This window comes from Cibotium barometz, chromosome 32, assembly GCF_041138505.1.
Source record: "Cibotium barometz isolate CiBa-2024 chromosome 32, ASM4113850v1, whole genome shotgun sequence".
NCBI lineage: Eukaryota > Viridiplantae > Streptophyta > Polypodiopsida > Cyatheales > Cibotiaceae > Cibotium > Cibotium barometz.
Window position 1 is genome coordinate 32,283,781 of NC_141077.1, and position 18,280 is coordinate 32,302,060.

The 18,280-nt window shown below is 50.5% G+C and overlaps 1 protein-coding gene across 2 annotated transcripts in view; it reads left to right on the forward strand.

The window, feature by feature from the left end:
• The window catches only part of LOC147620097 (putative methyltransferase PMT12), a 61,366-nt gene that overhangs the window by 41,562 nt on the left and 1,524 nt on the right, over nucleotides 1-18,280 (forward strand). The window contains exons 3-6 of one of the 2 annotated variants that reach the window (XM_086772276.1): nucleotides 408-681; nucleotides 762-854; nucleotides 955-1,102; nucleotides 1,204-1,464. In XM_086772276.1, coding sequence (XP_086628402.1) covers nucleotides 408-681; nucleotides 762-854; nucleotides 955-1,102; nucleotides 1,204-1,464 — 776 coding nt within the window. The remainder of the gene's footprint in view (nucleotides 1-407; nucleotides 682-761; nucleotides 855-954; nucleotides 1,103-1,203; nucleotides 1,465-18,280) is intronic. The other variant, XM_086772277.1, reaches the window with a different exon arrangement.

The window sequence follows — 18,280 nt, forward strand, 5'->3', positions numbered from 1 at the left end:
ACCCCATCTGGTGTCATCTCTATTACATCTTTCAGATTCATGTATATTGTTTTAAAGGATTGCTAAAGACTCACTAAACTCAGGTTTAAAGAAGGCCTCGTTGTTTCACATGGTCCTAGCTTGGCGTATGCTACAGTCTTTAGTAGACGCTTAATATATCTTTCTTTCTTTCTCTCCAAGTGAATTTAAAATAAAAGTAAAGCATTGAAAAGGCTCGCTGCCTGCCTTACCACTCAAGCTTCTGCACTGCATGTAGCAATAATATTCAGTAACTCCACAAAATTCTCATTTCCATGTGTAAATTCAAATTTTCTTACTAGATGACCTGCTTGATGCACGCATGCGCGCGCGCGTATGTGTGCATGTTTGGGGCAGGACCCCAAGAAACCCCTTCTTGTCTTTGCCAGCAGCTGGCTCCTGCCTTGAAGTTTGGAACACATACGAGGCTTGTGCTAGATATTGGAGGTAGAACCGGAAGTCTAAGTGCTGCCTTGGAGAAAAGGGGGGTGCTTACATTGACAATTACAGACAGAGAATCAGCAGAAAATGGAGTTCAGCTGATATTAGAGCGAGGATTTTCTGGACTTGTGCAGACACTACATGCACATAGGTTGCCTTATCCTGACCAAGCATTTGATCTTTTGCATTGTACTGATTGTTCTATTCCATGGCTTGACAATGGTATGGCCCTTGCCTTGAAAACGTCTTCACCTTCTTTTGTTGAGCTCATATAGAAGGCATTTGACATCTCCTTCTTGCAGGAGGTTTACTCCTCTTTGAGGCCGATCGTCTTGTGAGGGCAGGGGGTTTTATCGTTATGGTTAACTCCAGAGCTCAAACTCAGTACTGGACAGGTTAGTAGTTCCATGAGATTTATGAGTAGTGTGGATCTATAAGTTTAAAGAACTATGGGTCTTGAAAGGTTTTTATTTTGAATGCTCTGTGTTTTGCCAGGCATCATGAGGCTCACTACCAGCATATGCTGGGAATTGGCTGCAAGTGAAGGAAATTTAATGATCTGGCAGAAACCTGCCAACAAAACTTGCTACTTGCATTCCACAACCATTCCACATGCATGTGATGATGATCTAACTCCTGCCTGGTAAAAAGAACATGCATGATTGAGGAGTTAACCCCTCAAAATATCTGTTTCAACTATGCATACCTTTACAAAAGTATTCTTCTTCACTGTGCTTCTTGCAGGAATGCTTCATTGACTCATTGTCTAGTAGGTTCAACAAAAAAAGTCGAAGCAGTTGTAGACACATGGCCTGCCCGATTGATATCTCCACCTCTACGGTTGAAGTATGTACCAACAGCAAGTATTCGGAAAGCCAAGCAGGAAAGTTATCTGGCTGATCTTAACTACTGGAAATACTTGACGTCTTTCTACTTGAAAGGCTTTGGTACATCACGAACAAGAAGTATTCGAAATGTTATTGACATGAACGCAGGCTATGGCGGGTATTGGTCACAATCTCTTTTGCTTCCCACATTGTTGAAAGTGTTGCTTCTTGCAGATAGTGGAAATTCTTTACCATCCAGGGCATTGTGTATTGATTTGATTACTAGTCAAGATACTATTTTGGAAGAAGTCCAGCTCTTGGCATGTCTATAGATGCATACCATGTGATGAAAAACGGACTGCCTCATAGAAATCATCAGTGTGGGTCCCCCGCTGCATAGCCAAGTGGTTAGGGGGTCACTGCTTCAGCTGGGAGCAATGCATTGAATAAAAATTGACGGGCTAAATAACTCGTGGTGAAAAACCCTCACCAAAAAAAGAGGAAAAAAGAAAAAGAAATCATCAATGTGTGTGATAATTGAATTCCCATATTTTGGTGTCTTTATATATTTCTCTTCAGTTGGTGTGTGTAATTGCTTTAGGTATAGACTCATTCTGGATGGGAGTGTGCAGGTGGACCCATACCCTGGATGTAGAGATGCCAAAGGTCATCTCTCATTTTCTCAATACACCAATGGACACACTACTATAGTCTGAAATACCCAACAAACCCCCCTTCAGAGTGATGGAGGTAATACTTGGATAGCCTTCAATAGCCCCTATACTCCAACACTAGCAAAGAAACAAGACATGTTCCCTGCTTCAAACTCAGAGGCTAGTAAGCATGGCTCCAAGGCAAGTGTGCATGGCTCAAAAAGGCTCATAGGCTCAACAAGCATGGCCCAGAGGCTTAACAAGCATGGTCTTTGTGAAAGACTTAGAGGTAATGTCCTACGTTAGGAGACAAAAGACAACCTACATCAGTCTATCAAGACAACCCCCCCTCGCTCAAGGAACGGTAAAAGGGAATGATGGAGCATTACAAAAGAAACCCAAAAGATTCAGATTTTGAGACATCCCGGGCAGAGAACCGATGGCTACAAAATATTCAGATTTCGGCGACACCCCGGGTAGAGAACCCTTTACTCAAATAAAAAAGGACTAGAAGTCGAGGAAGAAGAGTCCCCCCTTGATGCCAATGAAGATCCTTTTGCATCGTCATTTCCATGCCAATGTGACTTGAGGTCCATGCATGGTTTCTAAGAGAGATGTGTTTGATGAAGACCATAAGAAGAGCCCCATGAAGGAAGCATAGAATGTAGCTCATGTGGTGGTTGTCCCAACAACAGAGAATGTCATGACTGAGTAGCAAACTTTCTATCACATCAAACATACTCATGGTTGAGTCTAACATAGCCGCGAATGCAGAGAATATATTCTCTTCTATGACCAAGCCACCATATAGCTGAGAGATATCTTTGAAGTTTCAAAAACATTGAAAGAAGCACCTCTCTGGGCAACTCGTGACTCCTTGAAGGAAGGAAAACATAGATAAGAGATTTTGGCTACCTTAAGAGAGTCATAGTTACTCTCGCCATTTACCCGTGCTTGGTTGAATTTCTTCACTTCAACATTCAGAGCAGTTGGCAGAAATCACATTGCTTCAACATCCGTGGGAACCATCACAATGCTTTGTTTTAATTAAATAATCAAATTCCCCTTGTCTCCGTACGATCCATTGAACTGCTTAATAGAGAGCCATGATATGATGGCAAAGCTGCTAGGTGAGGGCCTTTTCAGCGGCGGCGTGTGTTGCATGCATGGAAGCTTTACTGCTAAATCCATAGCCCTAAGCTTGATTAAGAACAAGATTCTGGTTAATGAGATGATTAAGACAGGAGAGAGAGAGAGAGAGAGAGAGAGAGAGAGAGAGAGAGAGAGAGAGTTGGTGTTAGGGTTTTATTTGTATTATAGTACAAAAAGGTGACATAAATGTCAGTACATCTTCTAGGCCCCTAGTCTACCCAGTAGGGTGGGCTTTGGCCTTCTACATGCTTCTACTAACCTCTACACTTCTTCAAAAGGTTCTGTGCTGATGCAAATGATTGGCTTATGCTTATATATGTTCATTTTCTGCAGGTGTCACGTACTTGCATCCCGCACTTGGATGCCACGCAGACATGTCTAAACAAGAAGGTGCAGGACCTGGAGTGGAAACTGGTCCCATGTGAGCCCAATCTAGGACGAGTCAGCTATGGTTCCACTCTACGCGTCCAAGGTCAGGTGTGCATAGTCTTGCACATGAAGGAGTGACAGTTTGTATTGTGAGTCTCCCTCTCGAATGATGTCATATGATGTGTGTATGTGGTTTGCAACCGGATGCCGGATGCCTATAGAAGCATGCAGCCCATAGGGCTACCCTAGCACAGAGCCTAAGGCTCTTGCATGGGCATGGGGTAGGCTTAGTGCCACCCCAAGGGACCAGGAGGGCCCCAAGCTGTGCCCACGAGCCCTAGTGTGGGCTGGGCAGGCTGTCGGCAAGCCCTAGGGGGCCTGGCCAGGCAGCCGACAGGCCTCTGGGCCCTGCCCAGCCAGTCAGGCAGATGTGGAGGCAGCCCACATTGCTTGCGCAAGGCAGCCCAGCAGCCTGGTCCATGCGCAAGACTGGGCAGCCACTTTAGAGTGTGAAATCGATGGCAATAAAGAGCATTTAATTGCAATAAACCTGGTCGTGAGAACAATCAGCAGGCTGACCCCTGTTTGGGGCAGCCAACCAGCAACCTGAAGGGATATAAATACCCAGAGTTGAATTTAGTTTCAGCATCTCATTTCACGAAGTGGTGGTGCATTCCAAGGGCCAGGACAGCCAAGGGAAAAAAGCTCCAACCAAGGGGAACAATGTAGGTCAAGTTTCAGTCTTTATTTTCAGATTTACATCATTCTAATAAAGCAAATACACCATTCGTGGTGGGGGCCCTACAGAGGGTATTTGGGACCCAATACTGTGTCCTTTTCTCTCTCTACTTTCTGCACATCTTCTTCACTATTGTGCGTTATATTCGTCGTGAATGATTGTTGAATTCTGAGCATTGAAGTTACCGATTCTTCCACGAAGCTTCTGCATGTCACATTGTTATCCGAGCCTTCTTCAAGTGTGAAGATTCAGCCAGAAAAACCAGAGAAAAAGAAAGACTTTTTTTTTGTCACTTGTGTGGTTGGTTTCTAGACTCCGGTGGATCACCCCTTTTGGTGTGACTCCTGTCCCTAGAAGATAGTGGCAGACCTAGCACGAGATTGTGGCTATGTATGCATACATGAGGTTTCTCTCTCTGAGCGAGAGGCAGTCGCCATGGGACACAGCCACTGGCGCCTGGTCCGAGACTCTTGCAGCACACCGGGTGGGTAGATTCGTAGCCGCTCGGATGGGGACTACTCTCCATCCAAGCCGCTTGCGAAGGCCGGCCGTATGGCTGAGACAGCCTCCACCTCAGCAAGTCATCCATGAGGATCATCTCATGGAATGTACAGGGCCTTGGCGGCCCACACTATGTACGTTATTGTGGTTGCTTCAGGCAGGAGCTTCAGAGATGCTTGGTTGGGGGCAGTATTGATATTCTGATGATGCAGGAGCACCATTTGAGTGAGAGCAGGATTTGGAGATATGGTTCGGTGATGCATGGTAGATGGGACACATTTTGGTCTGCAGGTTTTGGCCCCTTGGGTGGGCAGGGAGGAGTATGTATGGTCATTGCGGATGTATGGCGGCAGGTCATTGTGGATCGCGGGGTCATTGTGCCTGGTAGAGCACAGTATGTTATTCTGAGGATGCACGATGAGCACTTTGGCGTGCTCAATGTCTATGTGCCCAACCATGCTAGTGCTAGAGCAGAGTTCTGGACCCTTGTTATAGATGCATTGCCCGAGGCCGCACATTGGTGTGTCGGGGGAGACTTCAACATGCTTGAGGACCCGGCCGATAGGGTGGGAGGCAGTCATATTACAGTGCATGGCACGGAGCTTGCAGCTTGGGAGCGATTTTGTATGACACTGCGGATCACTGATGCATGGCAGCATGAGGCTTTCTCCCGCTCTCAGGACAGTCTTAGTTTTTCTCGGTCGGATCGCCGGCAAGGAGGGACTAATCTATCATGGATTGATCGCTTCTATGTGGGCGACAGGTTCGGGGAGCGTGGTGGCTCCGTTGGCATTCTCGCTGGCACCTCTTTTTCAGACCATGCGCCAGTTATTTTGACACTTGAGGAGAGGACACGGGAGACCAGCTTGCAGTTGAGGATCCCAGAGAGGATACTTACAGATCCCAGTCTTTTGGAGGACATTGAGAGGATATGGCATGATAGCCAGAGCTCTGACCTGGATGCAGCAGGCGAGTGTGCCCAGGGACTCATTGAGCTCAGCTCTTTTTTGCACGCTACAGCCTTGACACGGCTGGGAGAGACACAAGAGCGGGAGCGTCGCTTGAGACGTAGCCTTGCTTCGCTCCACACCGAGGAGTGGTTCACGCCTTTCGAGCCAGCGGCCCCATGGTGGATGGGAGCCTTTACACAGTTGGAGATTCTGATTGCTGTCAGAGCTTGCACTGAGGATGGTAGATGCCTCTACTATGAGATACAGGATGAACTTCAGAGAGTGGAGGCGGAGTTGCCTTTGGTTGCAGAGTGCATCTTTCAGAGGATACGAGTAGTGGCTGTCGCTTCTCGGAAGTGGCATGTTGATCCCGACCCTGCAGATGTGGACTCTGATTGGCGCATATGGGCATATGCTGCGCGCCCCTTGGCCCGGCTCCAGTGGGACCCTGGCGAGTACGAGTGGCATGATCCTTATGCGTCCCTCGAGGCCACAGAGATCACCTTTTTCCAGTACACTGTTCGGTTGGGAAGGCATATTTTGACTGCGAGGAGGATGGTCTCTCCAGCTGCATCGGAGCATTGGCGGCTACAGGGACTCTCACAGGAGTTCCTGGAGGATTTTTGGACCAGGCTCTGGGCTAGCCGACAGGCAGGCAGGATCTCGACTTTCCAGTGGCTGGTTGCCCACAGGGGCTTTGCAGTTGGCACCTGGCTTGTCTACAGTGGACTTCCGTCGGCCTGCGTCCGATGCGGCCACCCATTGGAGACAAAGGGACATTTCCTATGGGACTGTCCATAGGCGCAGCAGATTTGGCTGAGGATGTTGCGCATTTTGGCCCCCCTCTCTCCAGAGGGCATGTATATGTGGGGAGCCGCTGGCATGTATACGTGGGGAGCCGCTACTTGGTCGACTTCGTCAGGGCCTGCTCTGGGATACGAGACGGAGCAGGACAGCCAGGCCATCAGATTCATTAGGGGCCAGCCTCGCCTTGTTCCTTCACCAGATTTCTCGTTCGCCGGCTGGACACAGGAGAGGGATCTACGATGGGAGCTCCTCAGCAGCCTCACCATATGGTTCACCTGGAGAGCCCGTTGTTTCAGGGCCTTTGAGGGGAGACTGGAGCCACCAGCAGAGACTGTTCGGGGGATCTGGCAGGAGTTGATTCACACCGTGCGAGGATAGTATGACCGCATCCGGGGCGACTCGGATCGAGCGATCTTGCGGCGCCAGGCCTTCCACACCACTTGGCGCAGCGGCCCCTTCTATACTCTACATGCGGGTACCCCCCGCTGGCACTACAGGCCACCTGTTTAGATTTTCCCCCCTCCTATTGTATGATATAGCCTCTCAGCTATTTGTACTGCTATGTGTACTTTTTTGCACCTAGGGAGAGTCTCCCTAGCTGCCTTGATTGGCTCTCTGCTTTGCCTTCTTATGAGCACGAGAGGGGTTTTGTAGCCCAGTGGGCGTTTTTTATATAACTAATGAAAGGATCTTTTCTCGGAAAAAAAAAAGAAAGGCAATAAATCAAGAACTTGGCAAAAGATGTGTAATATTTTATTATTATCAAAATACAAAAGCAAAGGAATATAGATTTTCTGGCAAAAAGCGGGGCTCTCCCCAAGTACAAAAAGGTACTTCGAGCTCCTCTTTTGGCATGAAGTTTGTGGAGCCCAAATGACTGTATTGGATTTCATAGTCGGCGGGCAGTCATTGCGACCAGATGGCCCAGATGACTATATTGGATTTCATAGTCGGGCGGTCAATGCGACAAGATGGGCCAGATGACTATTGATGAACTCTCGGGCGGTCCTAGTGACTAGATGGCCTTGAGCGATAGTCTGAGCGGTTTCCCTCAGGAGCCAAATAGCTCAACACGGTTTTTGATGAAACCAGATAGGACAATCCATGAATAGGAGGATCATTACTTGTGCACTGCATACTGATGTATGTTTGAATTTCTTTGACTTTGTGTGCTGTTTTTAATGTGTGGACAATGCTTGGATTTACGGCATGTGATAGTCCATTGGGCTCTAGACTACTTGGCTAGTATCTGGAATACCCAATAGATGGGAATGATGCATACTTGTTTGTTGATTAGCTTGTGTCTAGTTTTTGTAGAAGGTAAGTATGCATTCATTATATCAAACACATGTGACAGGCTCTGAAGAAGATAAGGCATAGAGATGTTGCCAGATGAGCAGATGACACCACAGATATGGGGGAAAGACCAGATCACCCGATAGGGCTAGTACTAGGAAATATTGGGAACAAATGGATGTACTTGATCCATTTGGAACATATGGATGTGCTTGGAACCCTTGTGTTCCGTAGTTGAGGAGAACTGCGATATAAGAGGGAGGGAATGTAACTATATTGCCCTCCTAGCTCTATTTCATAGGTTGATGAAATCATGGGAACAAGAATCATGAATTTTGGCTCAGGAAAAAGCACGAGTCTTAGTCAAAAAGCAAGAAAAAAAGCAAAAAGTCAAACTGGGTTGACCACGAGCCAAGGGCACCATTGGAAAGGGGAGATTGAGCCGGATCAAAAAGTTAACAGCCGCTTTTTCAAAAAGCAACTCCACGGCCAAAAAGCAAGGCCCTGAAACTAGAAAGGCAATAAATCAAGAACTTTGACAAAAGATGTGTAATATTTTAAAATACTAAAGCAAAAAAACAAAAGCAAAGCAATATAGCTTTTCTAGCAAAAAGCGGGGCTCTCCCCAAGTATAAAAAGGTACTTTGAGCTCCCCTTTTGGCATGAAGTTTGTGGAGTCCAGATGACTGTATTGGATTTCACAGTCTGGCGGTCATTGCGACCAGATGGCCCAGATGACTGTATTGGATTTCATAGACGAGCGGTCAATGCGACAAGATGGCCTAGATGACTATTGATGAACTCTTGGGCGGTCCTAGTGACTAGATGGCCTTGAGCGATAGTCTGAGCGGTTTCCCTCAGGAGCCAAATAGCTCAACACGGTTTTTGATGAAACTAGACAGACAGGACAATCCATGAATAGGAGGATCATTACTTGTGCACTGCATACTGATGTATGTTTGAATTTCTTTGACTTTGTGTGCTGTTTTTAATGCGTGGACAATGCTTGGATTTACGGCATGTGATAGTCCATTGGGCTCTAGACTACTTGGCTAGTATCTGGAATACCCAATAGATGGGAATGATGCATACTTGTTTTTTGATTAGCTTGTGTCTAGTTTTTGTAGAAGGTAAGTATGCATTTATTATATCAAACACATGTGACAGGCTCTGAAGAAGTACCATCAAGAACAAAGACATTGGTTAAAGATAAGGCATTGTACTTGATCCATTTGGAACATATGGATGTGCTTGGAACCCTTGTATTCCGCAGTTGAGGAGAACTGCGATATAAGAGGGAGGGAATGTAACTATATTGCCCTCCTAGCTCTATTTCATAGATTGATGAAAGCACGGGAACAAGAATCATGAATTTTGGCTCAAGAAAAAGCACCAGTCTTAGTCAAAAAGCAAGAAAAAAAGCAAAAAGTCAAACTGGGTTGACCACGAGCCAAGGGCACCATTGGAAAGGCAAGATTGAGCCGGATTAAAAAGTTAACAGCCGCTTTTTCAAAAAGCAACTCCACGGCCAAAAAGCAAGGCCCTAAAACTAGAAAGGCAATAAATCAAGAACTTTGGCAAAAGATGTGTAATATTTTAAAATACTAAAGCAAAAAAACAAAAGCAAAGCAATATAGCTTTTCTGGCAAAAAGCGGGGCTCTCCCCAAGTATAAAAAGGTACTTTGAGCTCCCCTTTTGGCATGAAGTTTGTGGACCCCAGATGACTATATTGGATTTCACAGTTTGGCGGTCATTGCGACTAGATGGCCCAGATGACTGTATTGGATTTCATAGTCGAGCGGGCAATGTGACAAGATGGGCCAGATGACTATTGATGAACTCTCGGGTGGTCCTAGTGACTAGATGGCCTTGAGCGATAGTCTGAGCAGTTTCCCTCAGGAGCGAAATAGCTCAACACGGTCTTCGATGAAACGAGACAGGACAATCCATGAATAGGAGGATCATTTCTTGTGCACTGCATGTATGTTTGAATTTCTTTCACTTTGTGTGCTGTTTTTGATGTGTGGATTGCTTGGATTTATGGCATGTGATAGTCCACTGGGCTCCAGACTACTTGGCCAATACCTGGAATACCCAATAGATGCGAATGATGCATACTTGTTTGTTGATTAGCTCGTGTCTAGTTTTTGTAGAAGGTAAGTATGCATTTATTATATCTAACACATGTGACAGGCTTTGAAGAAGTACCATCAAGAACAAAGACATTGGTTAATGATAAGGCATAGAGATGTTGCCAGATGAGGAGATGACACCACAGATATGGGGAAAGACCAGATCACCCGATAGGGATAGTACTAGGAAATATTGGAAACAAATGGATGTACTTGATCTATTTGGAGCATATGGATGTGCTTGGAACCCTTGTATTCCGCAGTTGAGGAGAACTGCGATATAAGAGGGAGGAAATGTAACTATATTGTCCTCCTAGCTTTATTTCAAAGGTTGACGAAAGCATGGGATTAAGAATAATGAATTTTGGCTCAGGAAAAAGCAGCAGTCTTAGTCAAAAAGCAAGAAAAAAAAGCAAAAAGTCAAATTGGGTTGACCACGAGCCAAGGGCACCATTGGAAAGGGGAGACTCAGCCGAATCAAAAAGCTAAAAGCGGCTTTTTCAAAAAGCAACTCCAGGGCCAAAAAGCAAGGCCCTAAAACTAGAAAGGCAATAAATCAAGAACTTTGGCAAAAAATATGTAATATTTTATTATTATTAAAATACAAAAGCAAAGCAATATAGCTTTTGTGGCAAAAAGCGGGCTCTCCCCAAGTATAAAAAGGTACTTTGAGCTCCTCTTTTGGCATGAAGTTTGTGGAGATTATTATCATCACCGTTATCATCTCTACCGTCCAGTGTCGCCCTGTGAAGCACTGCGTGTCGCCGCTGCCGCCCCTGTGCAACGCCGCCGCTTGTGCAGAGCCTCCTGCCACTAGTGCTGCCAGCCTTTTCCTTCAGAACCTGAGCTGGGAGATTGGCAGTTGGGCACTCATATCCGCCACTTGGTTTTTACTTTCTCGAAAAGCTCCTTGAGGATTTTTCTATAGATTGGGTATCGAGCTCCCTTGGACATCTTTGAGATTTGGGGTTTGGATTTGATTGGATCTAGACTTGGATTTGGGTATTGGATCTGGTACTAGCCTGGTGAGAGATTCTCTCATCCCTCGACATCGACCTCGACTCGGATATCCTACATCGGCATATCTGTTTGTTTTGTATTCATTGATTGTATTGATCGTGGCCAACGTGCCCGTGGAATGTCCTGAATAAATTCCTGACAGGGGCGGGGCCTGATCCTCGCTCAGTGTGGTGTACTGTGCAAAATCCCTATTCCCTTTTCTCTCTCTCTCCCCCCCCCCCCCCTCTCTCTCTCTCTCTCTCTCTCTATCAGTATCTCTTGGACACATGGTTGAATCTGTCACGGCACGCCCTGCTGGGCTTACACGGGTGTACTATCCTCACTCCCAGCAGAAACTCTTGGCAGAAATAGGTGGATCCACATGAACTTCGCATCGTTGTCTCTCGTTTGATCACTGTAGACACTTTATGTAGATGAGGCTTGAATAAGACTGCCACTCCTCCGTAGAGTACATTGTACAAAGAATCGCTCGCTGAAGCTACGCTCTCCCACCCCCCCCCCCCCCCCCCCCGGCTCGCGCTTGACTGCACGCCTTCCCCCCTCTCCCGCCATCGCGTCTGCACCCCCCCCCCCCCCCGCCTATACTCGCGTTTGCCCCCCTCCCCCGCCTGGCTGTCCTGCGTGCCCCAGCGCTGCAGCGCTCGCCCCCTGCTCCTCCTCCTCTCCTTCGCGCCCTCCCGTTTTTCTTCAGCGCCCCGCCCCCCCTTTTTCGCCGCCGTCGCCTTATCTTCCCCCCGGCCCCCTGTTGCACGCTGTTTCCGCCTCCCCCCTTGGGGTTTTTTTTTTGTCTTCGCCGCCTTAATCCCCCCCCCCCCCCCCCCCCCCCCCCCCCCCCCCCCCCCCGCTTTTTTTCTGATTTTTCCGTCCCGTGGGGTCTTCCTTTTTTTTTCTTTTTGCCTTCCGCCTTTCCCCTCCGTTCTTTGTGTGCAGCTCGGCTCTTGCAGGACTCTCCGCTTTCGCTCCGCCTTCGACTTAGCTTCAGACACTGATGGAGGCTCCTCCCGCCCCACCTCAGAGGGACTCTCCCGCAGCCCCCTCGCCCGCCCCTGAGGAGACCCCCATCAGGCTTTCTCTTTCGCCAGAAGAGGAAGCGAGCCTCGCCGCAGAGGTGGAACGCCTCCAGGCACACTCCACCATCTGCCGTATAGTCGGCGGCACTCGCCCCAGCAGAGGGGAGATCCGTGATCTTCTCTAGGCCCGCCTTCTTGGCTAGGAGCATTGGTGGGTTCGGTGCTAGAGACTGGCCCCACAGCAGCTTCAGTGGTGGCCAGAGCAGCTGGGCTACCTTCGGTCAGAGTTTTGGTTCCTGACATCTCCTCCCTTTCGAAGGTCATTCAGCTGCCTAGGATAGGGGGGGGATGGATTGATCAGAGAGTGGAGTTCTTGGGGCTCCCGAACCAGTACTTTATTTGCAGGCAGGTCGGCCATCTGGCCAAGGCCTGTCCTCGCAGGAGACCCCGACCCTCACCGCAGCAGCAGGCCCCTGGTGGCCCGCCCACAGATGCGGCTCAGCAGGCAGCCTCTGGGACACCTGCTCAGGCCACAGAGACCTCGGAGTGGCAGCCTGGACAGGGGCACCGTCGAGGGAGACAGCCACAGCAGCACGCCCCGAGACCGATGCAGCAGCAGCCACGATCTCAGCATCACTGGGTTCCCATGAGGAACAGCTTTGCCCCCCTACAGGAGGAGACCCCTGCGACGACTGAGGACCAGGAGATGCCAGCACCCCCTCCTTCACCCCCCCTCCCCCCCCCCCACCCCCATCCCCTCCTACTGCCTCGCTTCCACCTTCGCCGCCTCCAGTCCCCGCTCCGGTTTCTGCAGCGGCTCCTTCTCCACCTCCCTCGCTCCCCCCTCCTCCCCCCCCGCCCGCCTCAGCTCCCCGAGAGGCCCTGGCAGTCCCCTGGCGTTCACCTGTAGTCAGGAGGGTTCTGAGCACCAATCTTGATCGAGCACCGCAGAGGAGACTTACCATGCCGATTCGGGCTTCACGGATATCATCTATCCGCAGTCGGCTGAGTCGCCTCGGCACTAGACAGCGCTCGGAGGCTTTTGATTACTCCTTCACACGGCTTTTTGGAGCAGAGGGCCCCCATGAGCCAGCACCCATCCGAGTTCATGTAGTGATACCTCCGGCCCGCGGGGAGGAGGCACTGGATTCAGCGGTGGCCTTCTCGTTCCCTCTCTGTGGCCCATGTGACCGGGAGTGGACTCTGGAGCTCGCTCTTAGCACCTTCAAGACTCAGGCAGTTGAGTTTTCTCACCATGTGAGCGATCTGGAGGTGACAGATGTGATAGGCCGACTATGGGAGTTGGCTCATTTTTTCTTGGATCCCGGGAGTGTGGATGCCTCAGGGATTTGTCATTTGGTCGTTCGCATAGTGGCAGACTTAGCACGCGACCCTGGATATGTATGTATACACGAGGTTGCTCTGTCTGAGCGGGAGGCAGTCGCCATGGGACACAGCCACTGGTGCCTGATCCGTGATTCTTGTAGTACACCGGGTGGGCAGATTCGTAGCCGCTCGGATGGGGACTACTCTCCATCCAAGCCGCTTGCGAAGGCCCGCCGTACGGCTGAGACAGCATCCACCTCAGCAGGTCATCCATGAGGATCATCTCGTGGAATGTACAGGGCCTTGGCGGAGCACATTTTATACGCTATCGTGGTTGCTTGAGGCAGGAGCTTCAGAGATGCTTGGTTGGTGGCAGCATTGATATTTTGATGATGCAGGAGCACCACTTGGGTGAGAGCAGGATCCGGAGATATGGTTCGGTGATGCCTGGTAGATGGGACACCTTTTGTGCAAGGTGGACAGGGAGGAGTATGCATGGTCATCGCAGATGTATGGCGGCAGGCCATTGTGGATCGAGGGATCATTGTGCCTGGTAGAGCACAGTATGTCATTCTGAGGATGCATGATGAGCTATTGGGCGTGCTCAACGTCTATGCGCCCAACCATGCTAGTGCCCAAGCAGAGTTCTGGACCCAGGTTACGGATGCATTGCCAGAGGCCGCACATTGGTGTGTCGGGGGAAACTTCAACATGCTTGAGGACCCGGCCGATAGGGTGGGAGGCAGTCATGTTACAGTGCACGGCACGGAGCTTGCAGCTTGGGAGCGATTTTGCATGTCACTGAGGATCACTGATGCATGGCAGCATGGGGCCTTCTCCCGCTCTCAGGACAGTCTTAGTTTCTCTCGGTCGGATCGCCGGGCAGGGAGGGACTAATCTATCACGGATTGATCGCTTTTATGTGGGCGACTGGTTAGGGGAGCGAGGGGGCTCCGTCGGCATTCTCGCTGGCACCTCATTTTCAGATCATGCGCCAGTTATTTTGACACTTGAGGAGAGGACACGGGAGCCCAGCTTGTAGTTGAGGATCCCAGAGGGGGTACTTACAGATCCTAGTCTCGCTGAGGACATTGAGAGGATCTGGCATGATAGTCAGTGCTTTGACCAGGATGCAGCAGGCTAGTGTGCCCAGGGACTCATCGAGCTTAGCTCTTTTCTGCACGCTGCAGCTTTACACGGCTGGGAGAGATTCGCGAGCGGGAGCATCGGTTGAGACGCAGCCTTGCTTCGCTTCAGCGTCTTCAGGAGCAGCAGCCTGCATGTGAGTGGGTGGCGTCCCAGCTGAGAGCCAGGCACGCCAGGAGGTTAGAGAGGCAGAGGAGCAGAGACATGAGTTTTACTATCGTCGCCAGGCCTCTCAGTGGACGCAGCTTGGTGATAGAGTGACTGGGGAGTTTTTTGAGATTACTGGACCCCGCCATCTGCTTTCAGCGGAGCCGGCCACTGAGGCTCGGGATGCTTGCAGACAGACTGTGTGGGCCCATGTGCAGAGGAGGGTCACAGATCGTATGCGTACAGTTCTTGGTGCGCCTCTTTCAGAGGTTGAGCTTGCTGAGGCCTTGAGGGTCCTGCCGCGACATAGTTGCCCAAGGGAGGACGGACTGACGCCTGCCTTCTTTATGCGCTATTGGGACCTTTTGGGGCCAGGCCTCCGCAGGGGCTTTCAGTATGTTTTGGACATTGGGGTGATGCCACAGAACTTTTCAGAGGGCTTGATCTTTCTTAACCCCAAGGGGGAGGGAGTATCAGATGATATTCGGCATTGGAGACCTATTACGATCCTCAATACTGTCTACAAGGTCTTAGCAAAGGCCTTGAGTTTGAGGATCCAGCCCTTCCTAGGGGAGTTGATTCATGCTACCCAGACAGGATTCGTCAAGGAGCGCAGTATCCTTGACAACATTTTCACCTTCTGGGAGGCGACGGCCCGAGCTAGATTTCTTGGTGAGGACTTGGTCGTGATGCTTCTCGATTTTGAGAAGGCATACGATAGAGTCGATTGGGGTTTCTTAGAGGGCACTATGCTTCGCCTGGGCTTTGAGCCAGGTTGGATTAGAGGGGTGGCGGCTTTGTATTCCACTGCTCGTAGCCAGGTGTTGATTGCAAGAGGACGGGGGCCGAGTTTTGAGCTGACCAGATCAGTCCGTTAGGGGTGTCCCCTCGCCCCTTTTCTTTATCTCTTCTTTGCGGAGGCTATGAGCATGTATTTGACGGCAGAGGAGGTTGGTTTGAGAGGACTCCAGCTCCCAGTCCGGGGGGAGGACCTGCTCGATGCTGAGTTTGCTGACGACACGGGCTTATTTTTGCATGGCCAAGAGGCCATTCTTCTTTGGGCAGAGCAGTCGCTCCAGGTTTTTAGTGCAGCTTCGGGAGCATTGATCAATTGGCGCAAGACAGTGGCCTTTTGGATCAGTAGCGCTCCCACTCCGGCATGGAGCCCGGACCCCGGTTTTAGATGGATTCCTCCTGGCACAGCAGTGCGGTATTTGGGATGCCAGATTGGACTAGATTTGTCACCTGAGCAGCAGATTGCCCCGCTTCTTCTGAGCATTCGGAAGAAGCTTTTGTATTGGAGTACAGCTCGACTATCCTTGGCTGGGAGGGTGGTGGTGGCAAATCAGGTGCTGTTAGCGACCATGTGGTACATTACGTCTTGTTGGATCTTCTCGAGCTCTTGCATCAGCCAGGTACAGAGGCTGATCAGGAACTTTCTTTGGTCTGGGCGGGACGGTCAGCCAGCCCGGGCAAAGGTTGCATGGGCAGTTATTACACTTCCGCTGGCTCAGGGAGGCTTCGGCATTATAGATCCAGTCGATCAGAGTAGAGCCTTATTGGGGAAGCTTATTGTTCGGGGGCTGCTTCCAGGCGGCTGAGCCTTGGAAAGAGCTTCTCTTGCAGCGGCTGCAGGCTCGGGCTCCCCCAGCAGGGGGCACTTGGGCACCAGAGATTCGATGGATCTTCATAGAGATAGGAGGACAGGCCTCAGTAGAGGATGGGAGGACAGATTTGCTTTGAGCATCCTGAGAGCTTGGGAGCTGCTCAGACCAGGGCTCTCTCAGCGATCTCCTCCTTGTGTTGAGGAGCGGGCCATACAGCCGCTCATCTGGAGCCCAGCGGTTCGCACAGAGCAGGGTCATATGCTGGGTTCTCGGCCTCGTCTAGCCTGGGGACCTTTGGCGGCAGGCCCAGCACGTAGCTTTGGAGACTGGCAGGCCTTCTGCAGTCTCCCGGAGGAGATTCAGGTGGAGAGGCTGAGTCACTTCAGAGGGGGGTTGATTATGAGGGATGACATTGAGGAGGCACTCACAGAGGAGTGGTTCACGCCTATCGAGCTAGTGGCCCCACGGTGGATGGGAGCCTTTACACAGTTGGAGATCCTGATTGCTGTCAGAGCTTGCACTGAGGATGGCAGATGCCTCTACTATGAGATTCAGGATGAGGGCAGACTTCAGAGAGTGGAGGTGGAGTCGCCTTTGGTTGCAGAGTGCACCTTTCAGAGGATACGGGTAGTGGCCGCCGCTTCTCGGAAGTGGCATATTGACCCAGACCCTGCAGATGTGCTCCCGGATTGGCGCATATGGGCATATGCAGCGCGCCCCTTGGCCCGGCTACAGTGGGACCCTGGGGAGTACGAGTGGCATGATCCTTATGCATCCCTTGAGGTCACAGAGATCACCTTTTTCCAGTATACTGTTCGGCTGGGGCGGCATATTTTGACGGCGAGGAGGATGGTCTCTCCAGCTGCAGCGGGGCACTGGTGGCTACAGGGACTCTCACAGGAGTTCCTGGAGGATTTTTGGGCCCGGCTCTGGGCTAGTCGACAGGCCCGCAGGATCTCGACTTTCCAGTGGGCTGGTCACCCGCAATTGGCACCTGGCTTGTCTACAGCGGTCTTCCGGCGGCCTGCGTCCGATGCGGCCACCCTATGGAGACACAGAGACATTGCCTATGGGATTGCCCTCAGGCGCAGCAGATTTGGCTGCGGATGCTTGCGTATTCTGGCCCCCCTCTCTCCAGAGGGTATGTTTACGTGGGGTGCCGCTGCTTGGTCGACTTCGTCAGGGCCTGCTACTATGGGCTATGAGACGGAGCAGGACAGTCAGGCCATCAGATTCATTAGGGGCCAGCCTCGCCTTGTTCCGTCACCGGATTTCTCGTCCGCCAGCTGGACACAGGAGAGGGATTTACGATGGGAGCTCCTCAGCAGCCTCACCATCTGGTTCACCTGGAGGGCCCGGTGTTTCAGGGCCTTTGAGGGGAGACTGGAGCCACCAGCAGAGACTGTACGGGGGATTTGGCAGGAGTTGATCCACACCCTGCGAGGACAGTATGACTGCATCCGGGGCGACTCGGATGAGGCGATCTTGCGGCGCCAGGCCTTTCACACCACCTGGCACAGCGGCCCCTTCTATACCCTACACGCGGGGTCCCCCATTTGGCATTACAGGCCACCTGTTTGGCTTTTCCCCCCTCCTATTGTATGATTTAGCCCCTCAATTCTTTGTACTGATGCTTGTACTTTTCAGCACCTAGGGAGAGTCTCCCGGGCTGCCTTGCTTTGTTCACTGCTCTGTTTTTCTTGTGAGCAGGAGAGGATCTTTTGTAGCCCTACGGGCGTTTTTTATATAACTAATGAAAGGATCTTTTCTCGGAAAAAAAAAAAAGACTGCCACTCCTCCAGAACCTTGTACTTCTCCAGGCAGACTCCCATACATACCCCGACACCAGTAGCCCTCTCTCAGGACTCTGGTGCAGCCCTATATAGAAACCATCATCCCATATGTGATCTCATAGACCAGGTGTCCCTATTTGGGGCGAAGTGCTCTGTAATGATCACTCTCCCGTCTTGGTAAACTACCCAGTTCCCTTCTTTGCATGCCTCAAGCACCTACACCATCTCAATCTTCCTCTGATCCACCTGCAGGGGTGTAAGATCATCACCAATGTATATGTTGGTGCTTTGCAGGGCTTTGCATGGAAGCTCTCTTTTTTGAAAAAGCCAGGCGACTGGGCATCT